Genomic DNA, 18,601 nt, shown 5'->3' on the forward strand with positions numbered 1-18,601 from the left:
TTCCACTGGAGCTGCCTTTGGAGGAGGTCACAGCTGGTGTGGGTGTGAGCAAAGCAAGAGCAGGGCTGGAGCATGGGGTGACTCCCTGAACTTGAGATGATGCTGGTCTGTCTTAGGTGGAAATGTGATGCTGAGGAGCATCTCACTGGGAACTTTGGAGATGTCATTTAATGAACTCGCTTGTAGATAAATYATGAGATCCAGCTCAAAACCTATAGGTGAAGGCTCCTAATTTTTGCTTTGTTTCAAAGAGTTTCCTGGTCTCTTCATGCCATACCTGARCCCCTGGACTCCTCAAGTTGCACCACAGCCCCGATTGATGGATGGGCAGATCCTCCCTTCTCCCCTTCCCGCAGCCCCCAGGGACTCCATATTTCCTGTGAGCCCATTTTTAGCTCCCAAACACCATTTACTCTCACAGGCTTTGCTTTGAAGCACTAATGTGCTTGCTGTGAGTTGGTACACCGACATCCCAGCCCTTTTCTTTCCAGACCAATCCTGGCTGAGTTGGGGTTGAGAAGTCACAGAGCTCCAGGTCCAGTACCCGGAGCTCTCCATCCCATTGCAGTGTGACAACCCTAAGCTGTGCTTAGCCCTGGGACCACAGCGATGAACTGTGATCAGCTGACCCAGCCTCACTGGTACCTTGGCATCTTCTTCAGAAAAACCAGAAAAACCTTTTGTTCCTTAAAGTCTTTCTGGAAGCAGCAGCTGCTGTTTAACTGGCAGCCAGTGAAAAAGAATATGAGGCCACTGAGGACAGAAGGACCTCATTATAAAGCTCCTCATTTTYCATCTCCACCTGAAGGAATGGCTGGACCTGAGTCAGAGCAGGGTTAGGCTGGATCTCAGGAAAAGGTTCTTCATCCACAGGGTGCTTGGGCACTGCCCAGGCTCCCCAGGGAATGGGCAGAGCCCCAAGGCTTCCAGAGCTCCAGGAGCRTTTGGGCAACACCCTCAGGCACAGGATGGGATTGTTGGGGTATCTGCAGGGCCAGGAGCTGGACTGGATGATCCTYGGGGGTCCCTTCCAGCTCAAGCTATTCCATGRTTCTGTGATTTGAAGGGGGTTGAGGGGAGATCCAGGTTAAATACCGTGCAGGGACAGGCCCAGATACATGGGAGGGCAGTGCACAGAGTACAGGGGGTAGATTCCAGCTCCCATGGAACCAGGCATGGTACAATTTGTTTACATCACCTTGAACAACCCAGGGGAAAATCCCACCTGGCTTAGGAGCCTTGAGCATATGGGTTCTGTGTGTGACATCTGATGTACCCATGTCATCAGGGATAAAAGGCTCCTGTGCCATTAACCAGCCCCAGATTGCTCCAGTGTTGCCTGTCCTGGGCAGGTGAGGCATGCAGTGACACTGAGGGAGCATCCTGACATGGCCACTTTCCCCCCTTGTCCACCTTCCCAGGACATGCAGGGCTTTGGCCAGCTCCTTGCTGACCAACTGAGACCTTTGTRGTAATGACTGGATTGGGAAGTACCTGTGGCTGTGAGCTGGGTCAGTGTGTGGCTGTGCAGGGCTCAGGCTCCATTGTGGCATGAGGATGAAGGCACTCAGTGGGCTCAGAGGATGCTGCTATGTATTTGTGCAGTGAGTGAAATAAAATAACACCATAATTTTGTCATCAACAGCACTTCTCTCTGTCCTCCAGGTGCTGTGTTAAGAGCGTGTTTAATTCATTRTGAATGTTAAGAGCGTGTTTAATTCATTATCAGGTGGAGCAGGATTAAAAAGCCCATTTTACAAATGAAGACACCACTTGAGAGAAGTTATTCACATCAGGGTGACACCCTGGGAACAGAACAGAGGGATTTTAATGACAAATGAAGGGCAAAGGTCTGTCAAATGATGGACATATATTTCAGTACATGAAAGCTCAGAGCCCAGGTATCAATTAAATCATCAAAGTGGCTGAAGGTGGTGATGGTTCCTCATGACCATCAGTAACCACAGCAGACAAATTCGTGGCTCTGATGGGCGTTGAGGAAACTGTGCAGGTCATTTTCTCATTGTTCTGGTGTTTAGCTTYCTCGAATCATTGAATGGTTTGTGTTGGAAGGACCCTTAAAAATTACCCAGTTCCACCCAGTTGTTCCCACTCTGCCCTGCAGCCCCCTCAAATCACCTCACCCATCGCTGCTGCCCTGACAGCTCAGCACTGACCCCATCACWCAGGTAATTACTGACTGGCTGTCAYGGCAGTAGCACCTGAGTGTTAGCAGTGGGATAATGATGGAGTCTCTGCCACAAGGCTTCTGAACAGAGCAAAGGCAGCGGCTGCATCACACAGATCTGGCCTCCATCCAGGAATCTGGCTGATCAAAGGCAGAGCCCAGCAGAGCTCCTGTCAGGGAGGAGCTGTAATGAGGATTTTCACACCAATGGCCTCTGCACAGAGAATGCCGATCTTGGATGTCAGCCTGCTCACCTGTGTAAATAAATAAACAGGGACAAATCAGAGCCAGGGGGCAGGAGAGCAGGGGCCATGTGGAGAGAAGGCACTGGGTTCAAAGCAATAGGAAMTAGGGGGCAGGACACATTTCTGAGGCTCAGTTGCTGACTGTAGCTGTAGGGGGCTGTGTGTGCCTTGGGGACTGAGCAGCCCCCACTCTGTGCAGCCCTGGATCCACTGTCTTGTGCACAAGGACCCACAGGAGCTCCCAGTGCCCCTGCTCCCAGGGTAGGACTGGGAACCCACTGCTCCCTGTGACATGTGGTGATGGGGGCACTGATTCTGCTCAGGGGTCCCAGGGTCCCTTTCTCCCCACTGGCTCCCTGTGTCTTATTTTCTGTCTGGTGTTTACTTTTAAAACTCCTGGGAGTGCTTGGCTCCTCGTATCCTGCACTGACCCAGTTTTTGCTTGTTGCCATGGAGAACTGGACCCAATTCCATTATCAGTCCCTGTGCTGCTCCTGCCCAGCTCCAAAGCTCGGAAGATGCAGTGGTTAGCCTGGATGGGATGTTCTCAGGAGAGAGGCCAGCTGGGATTTGCAAGCGCCAGTGAAGGGCTGGAATTTATGGCCACCTGCTCCAGGTGGGTCAGGATAGTTCCTGCAGCTCAGGACAGGCTCCTGGAGCTCAGGATGGGCTTCTGCAGCTCAGGATGAGTTTCTGCAGCTCAGGAGAATTCCCAAGGTTCCCCCTGCATATGTTTTTCATCTGAGACACGAGCACTGATGTCCTCACCACCTCCCTCCTTCCTCCTTCCCTCCCCTTCACATGTCTTAAAATCCAGAAATTCTTCAATAAAGGCTTTTGGTCTTGTTCCAGGTGTTGTCCATGACTCCCTTGCCAGACCAGGAATATTCCTGCAAGATATTAAGCAATGCTCAGATTTGTCTAATGATCAGGAATGCTTAGTTTTAGGGGCTGGTTATTCAGATGAGTATTTAAAATCTCAARTTTTATTAAGGATTAATTCAGGCCAGCTCAGACTCTTAACTAGTTTGCCCTGTGCAGTCTATGAGCAGCTCAAGATGTCCTTCTCTGTCCATTTATTTAACTATTATTTCGGGGTTTTTTTCCAACCTGGCGTGAAATAATCAGTGAAAGTGATTTTCATTTCTGGATGGGAGGGCTGTAGTGTTTATTTCCAATGAGGATTATCCCACCCCATCCCATCCCATTGCTGCGGCAGATAGGGATAGGATGAGACATCTTGATGCCACTTGCTATATAAGCCCAGTGAGTTCTCTTATCTCTTAATTTTGCAGCTCCCCAGAGCAGGGAGGTCCCCAGGGTTCCCAGGCAGTGAGTTTTTTTAGCTTTGTCAAGGGAGGGATTTTTAATATTTCATATTTCATGAACTACAGAGGAAATGGAAAGCAAAAAGCCAACATCAATCTTCCTGTCATCCCCCCAAAACCTGCCATTAGCCTTCCCAAGCCTGTGCCACACGCTGTTTTCCCCCCTCCTGGTTGACTTGGGGAATCCATTTATGGTTTGCTTTTCAGTATTTGTGACGCTGAAGCCTCTTGTGTTTAAAGCACATTCCTGGAAAGCAGCAGCAAAGCTCATTCCATCATTTCAGTGCAGCCTTTCCCTTTCCATGAAACAATCTGCCATGTGAGTGATGGTTTTAAATTGGCTTTCACAACAAGGGATGCTGTTTCCTAGAAACCTGAGGCTGACAGGGAAAGGCACCAGATAAAGCAGGAAGAGAAAGGGAAAAGCTCCTGCTTGGGCTTGTGCTGGCACTGGCTGTTTCTGAGAAATAGGTGGCCAGGGATTACATCCTTTAAACAGTTTCCCCTGGTTTCCAGGAGTTATGACAGAGAGCCCTGGACCATCCTCAGCATTTGCAAGGACTGGAGAAGCTGGCTGTGCCCAGCATTGGCTGGAGGGGAAAGCGGGAGGAATCCCATGGTGGTGATGGCTCTCAGGGGGTTTTGGCCACAGCCAGAGGACACAAAGGTGGCACTGCCATGTTTCTTCCCTGGCACCATCTCAGTACAGGCTGATCCTTTGCATTCTGCTCTCCCCTTGCCCAGCACCCCCTGTTAAGCCCATCCCCCCTGGCTGGCACTGAGTGGGCTCTGAGCCAAGCCAGCCTGAGCAGCCTCAGCAGTGATGAGTTCCTGGCTCTGYTGTCCCAGGGCTCAGTGCTCCTTATCCCCTTGGGCCTTGCCTTGTGCTGTGGTTTGCCCTGGAGATGGGCTTCAGGCTTTTGACAATGAAGCACAGCCATGGAAAACCTCAAAGGAAAACATATCCTCACCTTCGAGGACTCATTTCCCCAYTTAACATCGTTCTGCAGAGAATGAAGCAACCTCCAGAGCTACCATGTGGAGCTTCCTCTCATTCCATCAAGGTGGAGGGAGGAAGGATAGGGGAGGAGGAGGGATAGGGAGGAGGGAGGATGTGATTCCCGGTACCCCTCGGGTCCTGCTTAGCCAACGTGTGCCCTTCCCAACTCCCAGCCCCGCCAGCTCTCCACGCACTGGGCAAACATCCATCCTGATGATTCACAGCAACACCCACTCCTAGCCTGAGCCACCGAGGCAGGAATCCTGCCAGCAGTATGGGGGAAGCAGTGTGTCAGACACATCCATGCAGAGAATTCTTGCCTTTCCGCCACCGCAGGGTCCGTCTGGAAGCTCTGGTTGCACGGAGCAGACGGTCCACACTGTTGAGCTGTTGTGACAGCCAGTCTGAGCCCCCGCAGATGAACCCCCGAAGGGTCCAGAGGCTCATCCGAGACTCTGATGGGTGCACAGGGAGATTTTTCACWAAGTTTGGGAGTGGGCTGATGGCAGAGCCGAGCAGTGCCTCACCTCTCCACRCCGAGGCTCTGCTGTTCAAGTGCCCATTTATGGCAATTCGGGGAATGTTTCTGCTTTGGAAGGTTTTATTTTTTCAGTTTAAAAGAAAAGAAGATCCCCATGCTGTGTCAATCCTATGGAGTGGGGAAGCAGGTCCTCTCCCAGGGAGGACCATCCCATGGYGAAAGGAGCCGGTGTGGCTGGGTACCCCCAGCTTCTGCACAGACGGGCACCCAAACCTCTGGAATGTCCTTAGCTCCGACTTTGCAATGCTCCTGTCTTTTCCTTCCTTCTCTCCCTCCCCTCTCTGTACCAGTCGGTAGAGACAAAGCACTGGAAAACTGGAAGGTGTAAATGAGAGGGACTGATTTAGGAGTCAGCTGAGGTAGGATGGGATTTGTACACACTTATGTGTGTGATTGTCCTGGATTTGTGGAGAGGATCTGTGTGCCCTTGTACAGACTCTGRGAATAGTGAGATTTTTGGTCTTACTGCATCCTTGCTGCTCACTGGGTGGTCACAGGGCTCAGGACAGGCTGGGTGCCAGGGGTCAGGGTCTCTCCCACCATGGGGGCTGCTCATCAGGGTTAGGGTACCGCTGGCTTTTGGGACCTGTGTCATGATTTGTTTGACAAGTGGTCAGGGCTCAGGAGCACCTGCCAGAACCCACTTGTCCCAGGACATGCAGCACACCAGGCTGGAGCAGAGTGATGGGGTAGGATGAATAGGATGGTGTGGGGCAATCACCTGGAAAGCTGCAGTGGTCTGGGGCTACCCTGCCAGGCTCTAAACCAGGGAATACTGGGTCTGGAAATGGGAGGCTGTGAGCCCTGGGGTCTGCAGCCTCCCACTCCTCAGTGTGGGGTTTTAAGCAGTGGGATCTTTGTGGCAGAAGCAGGAGCACCAACATCAGAGTTGGCATGTGGCCCATCAGTGCTGTCATCCAGCCCATCTGTCACCGACACCCCACAGCAAGGGCAGAGCTCTGAGCAATGCAAGCGCCACAGGTTTGTCTGTAATGGAAGCAGCAACTCATTCTCCAGGCAGGTTCCATGTGCTGGTGGTTAATGTTTAACAGGAAAAAGCCTGGAGCAAAGGCATAGACTAAGAAATATTTAATTCCACAGTGTCACTTTGCACCGTAAGTTTTCCATTTTCATAAATATTTTAGGCACTTACGTTCCAAAAATGGGCTCTATCTTCTGCAGGTTTGTGTGTCTGTGCTCCCCTCAGGAGACTGCCCCGATGCCCCTTCTCCAGCATCAGGGCAGTTTCTGCCCAGTGGCCAATTCCAGGAGAGGGAGTCCCATCCCACCTGGGACCAGTCCTGCTTGGTGGGGCTCCTGGGAGAACCCAAGGGATGCACACCCCAGTTGGCCACCCCAAGGTCCCAAGCCAAAGGGGCACAGTGCTGCTTGGGCTGGAGGATTACAGAGCTCGGGGCTGTGGCCGAGAGGGGAATTACTGAGTTCCTCCTTGCTGGCTGCCAGCTCCTGTGCATGGCAGGGGCTCTGCCGAGCAGGGATGTCATGGCCGGTGCTCAGCACCATCACCAGCTTGGCYCCACCACCAGCTTAATCCCTGCCCTCTCCAAGGCACTGGGGAGGGCAGAGTGCCCTGGGCTCCACCAGGACCTGGCTGGCACTCAGAGATGTCCAGAATACCTGTGGCCATCCAAGACTGGGGAAAGGGCAGGCTGGCACACTCAGTGTCCTGGATAATGAGAACACCGAGTCTTCATTCACGACAGTGGGGTGCCTCATATTTATGTGTACAGATGTTTGTGGACAGAGCTTTAGCATCCCATGTGCCTGGCCACCTTACGGGCTCTCCAGGCTGGGCTGAGCCCAGYGCAAGGAAAGCTGTTGCTGGGATGCTACCACATATCCCCTCTGCTCCTGTGGATTCACAGCCATGTTTTGCCAGGTTTGGGGAACATTGTAATGGCCAACAAGAAGATCCCAGGGCTGTCTTCACCTCCTGGCCTCCCCATACACAGACATACCCAGTAACGTATATATATTATATTTTATATATATATATATATATATATATATACACACACATTAACAAAGAAGTTGCAAAAAATCCAACTAAAAGGGAAAAAAAACAACAGGAAGAACAACCCTTCCCCCAAACAAAACTGAAGCGGGAATGTTACATGTGGAAGGGGAGGCCGAGGAGAGCCAGCAGTTCACACATCCTGAACCTGTACACTGGTGTCACCAGGAGCAGATGAACCATGGCCTCCCTCCATGTCCTGCCCCTGCATCATGTCCTGAGCAGGGCCCAGGGATGGGGCTGCTGCTCCCCAAATTATGGTGACACTTGGGTGSGCTCTGCTCTCAGTACCACAAAAGGACAATGTGGGTGACTGGGAAAGGCCCCTGCTTGGGGTGTGGAGCTCCCCCAGCCTGCCCAGGTACAAGAAGGGGGTGGGGTGGGGTGGGGGTGGGGGGCAGGGTGTCCCATAATTAGTGCAATTTCATCAGGTGCAAACATCATGTTAGGGGCTCGTGGTCCTTGAGCTGAGGAAGCTGAGACCACCCGAGCCCATCCCAGCAGTGCCAGCACCCACCTCCTGCGCTCAGCATCCCTCTGAGGGTGACACAGGGTGAGCCACCCCAGATGGAACCAGCACAAGGGGAAAGGACTTCCATGAGACTTTCCCATGAAAAACATCCAACTTACAAGGCTGACAGCCTCCCAAAGTAAACCGGGGCCATGGGGCAGGCTGTGGAGATAGCAGATGAGTCCCTGCTGCACTCTGACCTGTGCTCCTACACCCCGGCGCTGGAAGTAGCAAATGAAGCGGCCCCATCTGCTCAGGGGGAGGGATGAATCCCCTGTGCTGTCCCTGCCAGGCATCATGGGAAAGCAGCCTGGATCAGAGAGAAACCCCTGTCAGCTCAGTAGGGCAGGCAGCAGACCTTTTCYCGAGATGATGGCCACCTCCCTGTCCCAAAAACCACAGCCCGAACACATGGAGGGATGGCATGTTGGGAACAGGCTCTTCYGTGCACTGTCCCGAGCAAAGCTGTCACCACCACAACCACACTCAGTGACATACATCCCCTTGGCCAGGTCACTACTGGGAGTCATCACRTGAATTCTGAACTGGCTCCAGATGAATTCAACCAGTCTCTTCCACAGCACTCATGGGACGAGCCCCAAGGTGCTCTTTCCCTGTCCAAGTCAGCCACTTGCTCCCAGAGCCTGGACTTTAGAATCACGGAATAGGCTGAGTTGGAAGTGACCCATTGGGATCGAGTTCAGCTCCTGGCCCTGCACAGGATACCCCAACAGTCCTGCCCTGTGCATCCCTGAGAGTGTTGTCCAAATGCCGCTTGAGCTCTGGCAGCTTTGGGGCCATGACTATTCCCTGAGGAGCCTGTTCAGTGCCTGACTACCCTCTGAGAGAAAAACTTCTTGATATCCAAACAAAACCTCCCCTGATTCAGCTCCAGCCATTTCCTTCAGTCCTGTCACTGGYCACAGGAGTGAAGAGATGGGTACCTGCCCCTCCACTYCCCCTTGGGAGRAGCTGAAGACAGAGGTCTCCTGTCTCTCCTCCAGCTGAACTAACCAAGTGACCTCAGCCACTCCTCAGAAGACCTCTCCAGACCCTTCCTCATCCTTGTGGCCTCCTCTGTTCACTCTCTTAATAGCACCATGCCTTTTTTTATATTGTGGTGTCCAAAACTGCCCCGAGCACCTGAGGTGAGGCCCCCCCAGACCAGAGCAGAGCGGGACAATCCCATTCCTGGCATATTCTGGGCCTGATGCCCCCCAGAACAGGGATTTGTCTCCTGGCTCCAGGGCACTGCTGACTGAGATCCAACTGGCCACTGACCAGGACCACCATGTCCCTTCCTGCAGTTGCTCTTCAGCCTCTCGTTCCCCACTCCAGACAGATCAGACAATCAGGGTTGCCCCATCCCAGGTGAAGAAACCAGCACCTTCCCTTGTTAAACTTCACACGGATGGTGATTCTGTAAGTTATCTGGGTCTCTCTGCAGGGCCTCTCTRCCCCTGAGGGAGTTAACAACTCCTTCCAGTTTAGTGTTGTCAGCAAACTGACTTGTATTCCTTCCAATCCTAGGTCCAGGTTGTTAATGAAGATACTGAAGAGCACAGGCCAAGGACGGAACCCTGCAGAACCTCATTAGTGGCCAATGCCAGCCTGATGTCACTCTTTGTGCCTGACCTGTGAGCCAGTTGCTCACCTGCCCCAYGATGTRTTTATCCAGCTGTGGGCTGGACAGTTGGTCCAGAAGGATCCTGGAAGAGACAGTATCCAAATCTTGCTGAAGCCCAAAAAGATCCCATCTACAGGCTTTCCTAGATCAAACAGGTGGGTTCCCCTGCCATAGAAGGAAATCAGGTTTGATGAGCAGGGGCAGTTCCCTATCAGCAAGCTCCAAAAGAAGGGACAGGTTGGCAGAGCTGGGTGGTCCCGGCTCTGTGGTTCCCAATCCCACTGAGGCACCACATCCAGAGGAGGAAAAGGGGTTTCAAATGTCAGAGCAAACCTCAAGCACTAGCTGCCTTGGGCCACCACAATGCCTGAACACCTTGTCCCCACAATGTCCCAGCCACTCAYATGCCCACTGGCCCCAAACTGTGCCATGGACCCCCACTGTGATACAGGGACTGTGTGCCAGCCCATCTCCTTCTGGCCTCTTAAAAAAACCCGGGAAGTAGAGCTTGGTCAGGAGACTTGATGCTCGTGGGTGGTGGGAATATTGGTGACARTCAAAGAGCTCCCAGTAACCAAGATCTCCAGCCCCTGGGATGGACTCAGTCCTTTGCCACAGATTGGCTCTGCACTCACACTGCCACAGAATCATGGAAGAGATTGGACTGGAAGGGATCTTTAAAATTCACCCAGTCCAACCCYCTGGCATGGTGGAGAATGAACCAGGAGTCAATATTTTGGGTCRTAAATTGAGATTTTGGGCCCTAGAGCATAGTGGTCATCTTGGGGCAGGACTCTATGGTGTGGACTCAGGGCAGGAAGATGAGGTTTTGCGGCTGGGACACCAGACAGGGCGCTAATGGAAGCCTGTGTGGACAGGGCACTGCTGGCCAGACCCCATACTGGGAGGGAGCAGCTGCCAAACCTCTGTGCCAGGGGCCACAGCTCCTCAAGGATGCAGGCCCCCCTGGTTACTGGGAAGCTCTCAAAGGAGAGCCATGGTGGGGTGGGGGTCCATGGCTCTTCACTGTAGGACCCTGAAAATGCATCAGGACCATGCCAGCTGCAACATGGCAGCCAGTGAGAACACCCTCAGGTGTTCTCCCACAGACCACCACCTGCCCTCCACAGGACCCCCATCCATCACACAACCACTGCCAGTGCTCACTGAGCCCGATGGCTCCATACCTCACCCACCCCACCAGAGAARCCACCAAGCCTCAGCCACGTGGAATGTCCTCCCCGGAAAGTGCTGCTCAGTGCTCTGGTTCCCCACACCAGCTGACAGCAGGCTCCAGAGCCCATCCCTCCTGTCCCAACCTGYGCCTCCTGGGATGCACAAGCCATTCCCTGACCACCATGGCATCTCAGGTCACCCTGAAACTTGCCCTGGCCTTTTCAGCCCCCAAGGGAAGACAGAACCATCCAGGTGACAATCTCGTAGGGGTGGGATGGGAACCACCGCCAGGGAGCTGCTCCAGCTGCTCTTGCGTGCTCTGGAGCTCACCAAAAGCAGTTTATTTCCAGCCATGGCTCCAGGTTCTTCCACTTTTCCATTAAAATAAAATGGAGCTGGGTGTGAACGGTGCCCCATTGCTTGGGCGTCACAGTGGCTCTCTGGCATGGCTGCCAGGGGGCTCCCAGAGGGCAGCTCTGACCACCAGCACCCACTGGCATGGCCAGTGCTGCCACGGGGCACGGGCAGGCCTCGGCAGCCTAGTGACAGGCTTTCATTCCTGACACATATGGGGACTCCTGGGGCCGGCAGTTACACTCCTGCTGCTCAGGGTAATCGATGAAGTCTGGGGCAGGCAGCCCCGAGAGGATCATCAGGGATTTGTTCCAGATGGTGAAAGTGGGACACACTGGCAGAATGAAGGAGACTTCGAAGGTGTGGAGGTGGAGGGAGTTGGCTGGATCATAGAAGGAGAGTGCATTGTTGTCGTAGTCCAAGAGGATGCCGAGGCGCTTCATCTGTGGGTGCACTTCCACCAGCATCTCCTTGTTGTTGTGCCGCACCACAAAGTTGTTGTTGCAGCGGGAGAAGACCCAAGAAGAGGAGTTCTTCCCGATCCACTCATTTTTGGGGGCTGACTTGTAAGCCACGCCGATGGCATACCTGCAGGAGAGGAGAAGCTTTGCTCAGCACCCTCCAGTCCCAGCACAGGACCAAGCCCAGCCCTGATGGCTATGGCATCCTGTGCTTTCAGAGCACACCTGCCTGTGAAAGGGGCACAGGGTGGGCATCTCTGGCAGAGGCCAGACTGGGAAAGCATTGCCTCTCACACAGGTGGTGCCTTACCAGGTGGAGGATCCCACAACCACCTCCCAGTAGTGGCAGCCRCTGTCGATGAAGACATTGCCAGCCGCGCCGTAGCAGCCTGTCCCGCTGAACCTCTCCGGCGTGTGGCTCTTCTTCAAGGAGCTCTCGTCCTTCTCCATCTGCAGCCCGTCATTGGAGATCTTCAGCTTCTTGTGAGCCATCTTGGGATCCAGCTTGAATGGCTGACCTGTGGGCGGGAGACACATGGATTAGGATTTGTGTTGTTAGCATCATTGYGCAGGAAAGGTCTTCCTGGGCTCTTTGGTGCTGTAGGGTCTCCCACCAGCTGAGAACCCTRTATTATAGATATCCAGCAGGGACACAGACAACACCTTCACTCCCCTTCCTGGGCCAAACAGAGGGAAAGGAGGTAGAACCTGAACATGCAGAGAGTGAGCTTCCTGCTCCCASGGGAAGATCCAGACTGGAGAGCAGCCAAGACAGGCAGCATCATTGGGAAAGGCTGAATTGTCCTGGCAGGTAGCCCCAAGTGAGGGGCTGGGGACATTCAGGGACTCCTTACCGGGCATTATTAACTTCCAGTGTCTTATTTCCCATTCAAGAGGTTCCCTTCTGTACTCTGGTAACGATGTAAAATGTGCCCCAGCCCCTGCCCCCACCCTGCTCTACCAGAGTCACTCTGCTCAGCCAGGCTGAGCTATTTTTTTGGGGAAAGGGGGGGTTTACAATCCCTTTTGCTTCAATGCTCTTTTTCCCCTCTCCTTTCATAATTTAGGGCTGTTTCAAGACCAGATGTGAAAAGGAGAAGCCAGAAGGTTGCCCTTTCAGAAGCCCAAAACAAAGCCCTCCATTTTCGGGAGGGGGGGGTAGAGAGACAGGGTACCTGTGGAGCCTTACTGCTCCCTACTCCACTGTTCTCCCACCTCTCTCTTTGCTTTTGGATCAGGTCAGACTTTGGCTTTCCATTACAGCGTCATGATTTTGGCACAAGTAAAGGAGACTGCCCAGCCCTGAGGATCTCCTGCTCCATCCCTGCACTGTCACAGGCTTTGGGCAGTCTGTGCCTCAGTTTACCCATCTGCATAACACCAGAGCACCCATGGATGCTGAGGGCAGGTGGATCCTTCCTGGCTGCTGCTGTAAAAGAAAAGCCGCTCTGGGAAACAACTGCTCCATGCATGGCACGTCCTGAGGAAGGAGCTGAGCATGGGTTCCCATGAGAGCGGTGGGTTTGTCTATGAGGGGTCTCTGCAGGGCTCAGAATGCCCTAACAGCCYGTCTGAGACAGTCCATGTCACTGACACTGGTGATAACTGGTGTGACTGTGAGGGGCTGTGGCAGCAGCCATCAAGCCTGGTGGAGACAGTGGGGAGTGGGTCCCACCACAGCCCCTTGCTGCTGGCACCCGCAGGGAGCCCCCAGATCTCTGCACAATGCAGGAGCAGCAGGCATGACAATAAATTACACATGCAACCAAATTCTGGTGCTTTTACATCTCGTGTTCTCAACTTGGCATATTTAATAGTGGTTTGCTTGGGTGTTTTTACCAAAGCTAGACCAGAKGTGAGTMGTGTCCTAAAGCTTCAACCAACCTCCTTGTTTGTCAGTGATTTCCCTCTGGAAGTCCTCAGACTATCCCTGGATTTGCAATCAAAACCCCAAGATGCTGCAAAGAAGCAAATTGAGTTCAGGTGGGTTTTGCTGCTGTATTTTCATGTGAGATGCAGTGAAGAGCACACAGGCACTGGAGAGCATTTCCATAGGGATTCATCTGCTTCAGGACAAAGCAAATGACAGCTGCAGAGAACATCCCAAGTCCTGCCTACACCTTTATGTTTTGGTACATGGCTCAGGGCATGACGAACTGTGTCCTCCTGCACTCTCCCATTTTTGGCTACAGACACKGAGTCGCAGCAAGGAGAAACACTGACATGGCAATGGAGTCCTGATCCTGGGCTGGGAACTCCTGCAGATTAGCTGGGCAAGGCTGGGGACCCCCAGAACAGCCAGGAACCCCTGCAAACAGCTGAGCAGGGCTGGGGACCCCCGGAACAGCCAGGAACCCCTGAAAACAGACACACAAGGAGAACCCCAGGACAGCTGGGAACCTCTGCMAAGAGCTGCAACATCAGCGACAAGTGCAGCTGCAAAACAGAGCTCATCTGTGCCGTGCTTCAATACATGATTGTAGCTTGTGCTRGTTTTCCTTGGAGCCCAATTTGCTGGATAATTGAGTTGAGAAGCCTGAAAGTAAAGCTGCAAATTGGGAGTGACCTGCCCTCTCCTTCCTCTGGCTGCTCTGATCYTCCTGCCGTATGGCAGTAATGCAAAGAGACAAGCTCTGAGGAAGTAAGGTATAAAAATACTTGGCTCCATCAGGAGAGAGACACTCACAGCCTTGTTTCTGAAGGCGACCCTTTGCTAAGGTCAGTGTGAAGAATTGGAGCCCAGCCCTCATCACTGGTTTGGGCTGSCACATCCTGGAGCAAGCGCTTGAGCCACATCCACAGGCAGTGRCTGGGATGGGCAGGCTGGGAGGCAAGAGCACATGGGCTGGGATGCATCAGAGGGCATTTCAGAGAACAGTCAGGCACCTGSTACCACCAGCCCCCTTCCCAAAATATCATTCTGGCACTGGGAAACAACACAGACTTCACAGAGGTCATTGACAGTCCCCACCTCAACCCCCTGGAATAGGGAGCTGCCAGAAGAAGCAGGCGTTCTGACTGTGGGAGAGGACAGAGCAGCCTTCACTCCCAGCTCCCCCACCATCACCATCCTCTGTGGCCCCAGTCACTGCCCTCTCCAACCCCTCAGCTCTGGCAGAGAGCCGAGGGTTGCGACAATTCCTCTCATCATTAACAATTCCTCTCATCATTAATATGTACACACTGGGCTGCTCACTCAGATAACTTTTATCCTACAAATTCAGCTCGCTGGGATATTCCTGATGGCCTTTAGCTGGTCATCCCTGCATGAGGCTCGGGAGCTRTCCTGGTCACAGCCAGCTGCACCCCTGAGGCATTTATCAGCTGGATTACCCCTCCCTTCCCTGCAGAGCCAGAGCGAGCGGAGCAGAGGAAATCCTGTCTGGCACTGGATATGCAGGAGCAGAGGAGGCAGCCAGGAACATGCTCAAGGTCAGTGGTAYGTGGAGATGGAGCCAGGCAGAGGGAGGTGTGTACTGGAGCTGCATCCCCACCCTGCGGGACCCCAGACACCCACCCCACTCCCTGGGACCCCACAGGGCTTCTGCAACCATCACTGGCTTGGGACACTCCAGTCATTGCCCAAAGGGACAGTGAGGACAGGCTGCCTGCTGCCTTACATAAGAGCTATGGAAATAACTGGAATGAGATCCCCAGGAGCAGGAGACAACGTCTGACACGCAGCCAAATCCGGGGAGCAGCAGCCCACCCCATGAAGGAGTCAGTGAAGGGGTGCCACTGGTGCCACCAGTGCCTTGCAGCACTGTAGATCCTCTGGCTGCAGGGCACAGGGACAGGGCAGAGCAGAGACGGAGGGCAGCTGGTGACTGCGTTTGGTGGAAAATGTGTGGAGAGAAAGGAGGGATGGATATGCACTCTGCTCCCAAGGAACCATCCCTGTCCTCGCTGCACRCACCCACCATGTTCTGCCCAGAGAGCAAACTAAGCTGCAGGGACAGAGGCACAAAAAGCCAGCCCTTTCTGCATTCTGTCCCTTCTCTCTGCCTGCAGTGGCAGTGTCCCTGCTCCCACCAGCCATCACAGATGCCACCTGTGGGGCACAGGACACCCACAGAGCATGCCTGCCAGCCCCATCCTGTCCTCCCTGCAGACAACAACTTTTGCAAAGAAAGAAACAAAGATGCAGCACCTTAATGCTGAGTCACCAAGTCAAAGGAAAGCCATAAATCCATACAAATCTATGAACCTTTTCACAGATTCCCTGCTGGGAAGCTTCTGTAGGGATCATCCTGCTCCTTAAAAACATCTGCACTAATATGATTCAGTCAGTAACAGTGACCCCCCCATTGCTCAGGCATCAAATCCACTCCTGACACATCAGACAGGATGTGCATGGAGCCATCCTGTACCACACTGAAGTCTTGCCAAGAGATGTAAAAGTCAGGAAAAGCCAGAATTGCAAGGGAAAATAAGGCTAGAATCACTGGCCAAGGTAAGGACTGTAAAACCCATTTCCCTGTACTTTATGGCCAGAGCTGGGCCTGTCCCTGCATTCTGTCACTTTCAGCAACTTTCGTATAACTGCTCCTAAGTAAGTCCTGCTCAGGCCCAGCTTCAGCAGAGGATGGTCTCTCTGTCACTAACCCAAACCTATTCTCCCAAGTGTTTCTGTTCAGGAACACAGATTTAGTGCCAGCACTGACAGCACTGACGCTGTGGAAATCGATGTGTCCTGACACTGACCTTCTGGTGATCGAGAGATCTCTTCAGCCATCACTTCAGGAACAGAACGGGCTGTGAAATATGCTAATGGGCCATTTCTATGTTGAGCTGCTGACATTTCCACCAAGGTTACAGGAGTGGAAAAGTGTGGGTGTGATATCCTCTGGATATTGTCCACTGGAAAWGGAGAAACCCTACTCTCAAATGCTGGCAGGACAAACAGCCAGTGGTTATGTACTGTGGCTGCAGTGCAGGGGGGAGGCACAACTGGACATCCAAAGGAGCCCTTGTCTCCTGAGGCCAGCTACAGAAGAAAATGAAGCAACATCTGTTATATCCATATACATGGCTAAATCAAACCTTTAGGAATTCAGAAGTTTCTACAAACACAGATGGCAGAAGAACACCAAACCTGGTGGCAGAGAGGGCTGTGCCCATCAGTGCCACCTGCCTTTCCTGCCCAGCACCTGAGCGGGAAGTGAGGGATAGGTCCTCGTGGAAGGGGTTTTGGGATGCACAAAACCACAATCACACATAACCCRTGCAGTGTCTCAGGTGGGGCTGCTCGAGGTTTCAAACGTGCAAGAAGCTGCTGCAGACACATCCCTGCAGAAAGGGGGGCTCAACACCCGACTGGGCTCTGATCAAAGCCAGCCCATCCCCAACCCAAGAGAGCTGTGCTGGCAGCTCTGGTGACAGACACTCAGCTACAACCCCAGAGAGCAAACCCTGTCCAAGGGGAGCTGCAGCCATGGCCAACTGCCYTCGCTTCCAGCTTCCCAATTCCTCATTGCCAGAGTGAGCGCCTTTCAAAACCGGGGAAGCACTGAAAAACAGCAGCCGCAGGAGGAATAAATTTTTAATGAACAGGCGGATTGGGCTGTAGTTTGCTTCTCAGCAGCTCCCTCAGCCCCACTGCCTTGATGTTGTTTTATTCAGTTTTATGTTGCACAAGGAAAAGGAGGAGGCAGAGGTGATAAATCATCATGAAAACCTCATCCAGGCAGAAGCGATTGCTGGGAAAGGGGACAGATGGGATGGATGGCTGTGTTCACCAGGATGATGCAGAGACATGGAAGCACTGGAAAGGTGTAGGCATGCAGCAGGCAGGAGCCTGGAGACCCAACTTATTACTCCCCAACACCTCAGACTGTCCCTCCCRTGTCACGCTCTACGCCATGGGTGCCAGTGCTTCTGCTGTCTTTGCTGTCATTCAGTGRGAAGAGGTTTCCCTCCACAAACCCAGGAGCTCTGTTTGTGCCAGGACAAGTCTGGCTCCCCTGCACTGAGAGTTCAGCCTTCCCTAGACACATTTAACCTTCCAAGGTGTCCCTGGGGCACTGGAAAGCACAGCTTCTGCTTTGTGTGTGGCTGCAAAGCCCCATCTGCCATCATGGAGACGCTTTTCAACTTCATGGCTCTCCAAATCACAACCCTCTGCAAGCTAAGCCTCACATGAGAACACAATTGCTCTGTGATTCCTTGCATCGCTCCCAAAAGGCCCAGGGATGTAAAGCCACCACCCAGAGATGGGTTCTGACATGAGCAGAGGGCTGATGGGAGTCCCTGGCTACACAGGGTATCAGGAGACCATGCCTGAGGCAGGGAAGGAGCAGGGACACCAAGGAAGATGGGCACTCCAATGATTCAACAACCTGGGGTCTCCATCCTGCTGGATGCACTCGGCCCACGGGTATGCTCCACCCCCTGGGAGCACTTGGCCATACCCTGGGTACCCCAGTGCTCATCAAACTCTCTCCCCSCATCTGCCATGGCCAGTGAGTGCCCGGGCACCTACTGTTGGTCTTGAGGCGGGCGGGCTCACTGTTGCGGCTGCCCGCCTGGTTGATGGCCTTCACCAGGAAGATGTAGCGGGTGCCACTCTGCAGCCCGTGTACTGTGTAGTGGTTCTGCTTGATGTTGGGGACGATCATCCAGCTGTCCATGGAGTTGTAGAGACCTGCAGCACAGGAGAGGGGGTGAGAGTTATTCCCAGGGAAGGACAGAATACAAAGCAGAGCTCACAACCGTGTGTCCCTYGGCAGGATTTACGGCCTGCCTGGCAGTTCAGAGCGTCCGCAGGGAAATTTCCAGAGATGATAAATCCCAAGAACTCAGAATCTATTTTAGTATCATCACACGAAGACAATGGTGGTAAGGCAGAGCCAGGGCTGCAGTGCCGGCATCTTGGGATGCTGCCATGGAGAAAGGGTGCAGAGAAAAGGAAATTCAACCCGCAATACCTTCCAGCCAGGGCAGAYGGCAGAGGCAGCTGCTGGTGCCTGGGAGGGGGTGATGGCCACCATCCTCCCACCATCACCCCCTCATCATCCCACTATCACGCCCCCATCCTCACACCATCACCCCTCCATCCCCCCACCATCACCCTGATGCCTGATGATTTTTGCTCTTCCTTTTTACACTTTCTGTACCCTCTATGCATCTGCCTGTA

General features: G+C 53.3%; 1 protein-coding gene across 3 annotated transcripts in view; it reads right to left on the reverse strand.

Annotated features, from left to right (window-relative positions):
• Nucleotides 1–1,655: 1,655 nt before the first annotated feature.
• Nucleotides 1,656–18,601, reverse strand: part of MID2 (midline 2) — an 88,563-nt gene continuing 71,617 nt past the window's right edge. For 2 of the 3 annotated variants that reach the window (XM_057375037.1, XM_057375036.1), the window contains 3 exons: nt 17,948–18,109; nt 11,777–11,984; nt 1,656–11,593 (listed from right to left, as the gene is read on the reverse strand). In XM_057375037.1, the coding sequence (XP_057231020.1) occupies nt 11,191–11,593; nt 11,777–11,984; nt 17,948–18,109 (773 nt within the window). In that variant the 3' untranslated portion in view covers nt 1,656–11,190. The remainder of the gene's footprint in view (nt 11,594–11,776; nt 11,985–17,947; nt 18,110–18,601) is intronic. The other variant, XM_057375035.1, reaches the window with a different exon arrangement.

Source organism: Malurus melanocephalus, unplaced genomic scaffold (assembly GCF_030028575.1).
Source record: "Malurus melanocephalus ecotype Western Australia unplaced genomic scaffold, MMel_1.1 scaffold_237, whole genome shotgun sequence".
NCBI lineage: Eukaryota > Metazoa > Chordata > Aves > Passeriformes > Maluridae > Malurus > Malurus melanocephalus.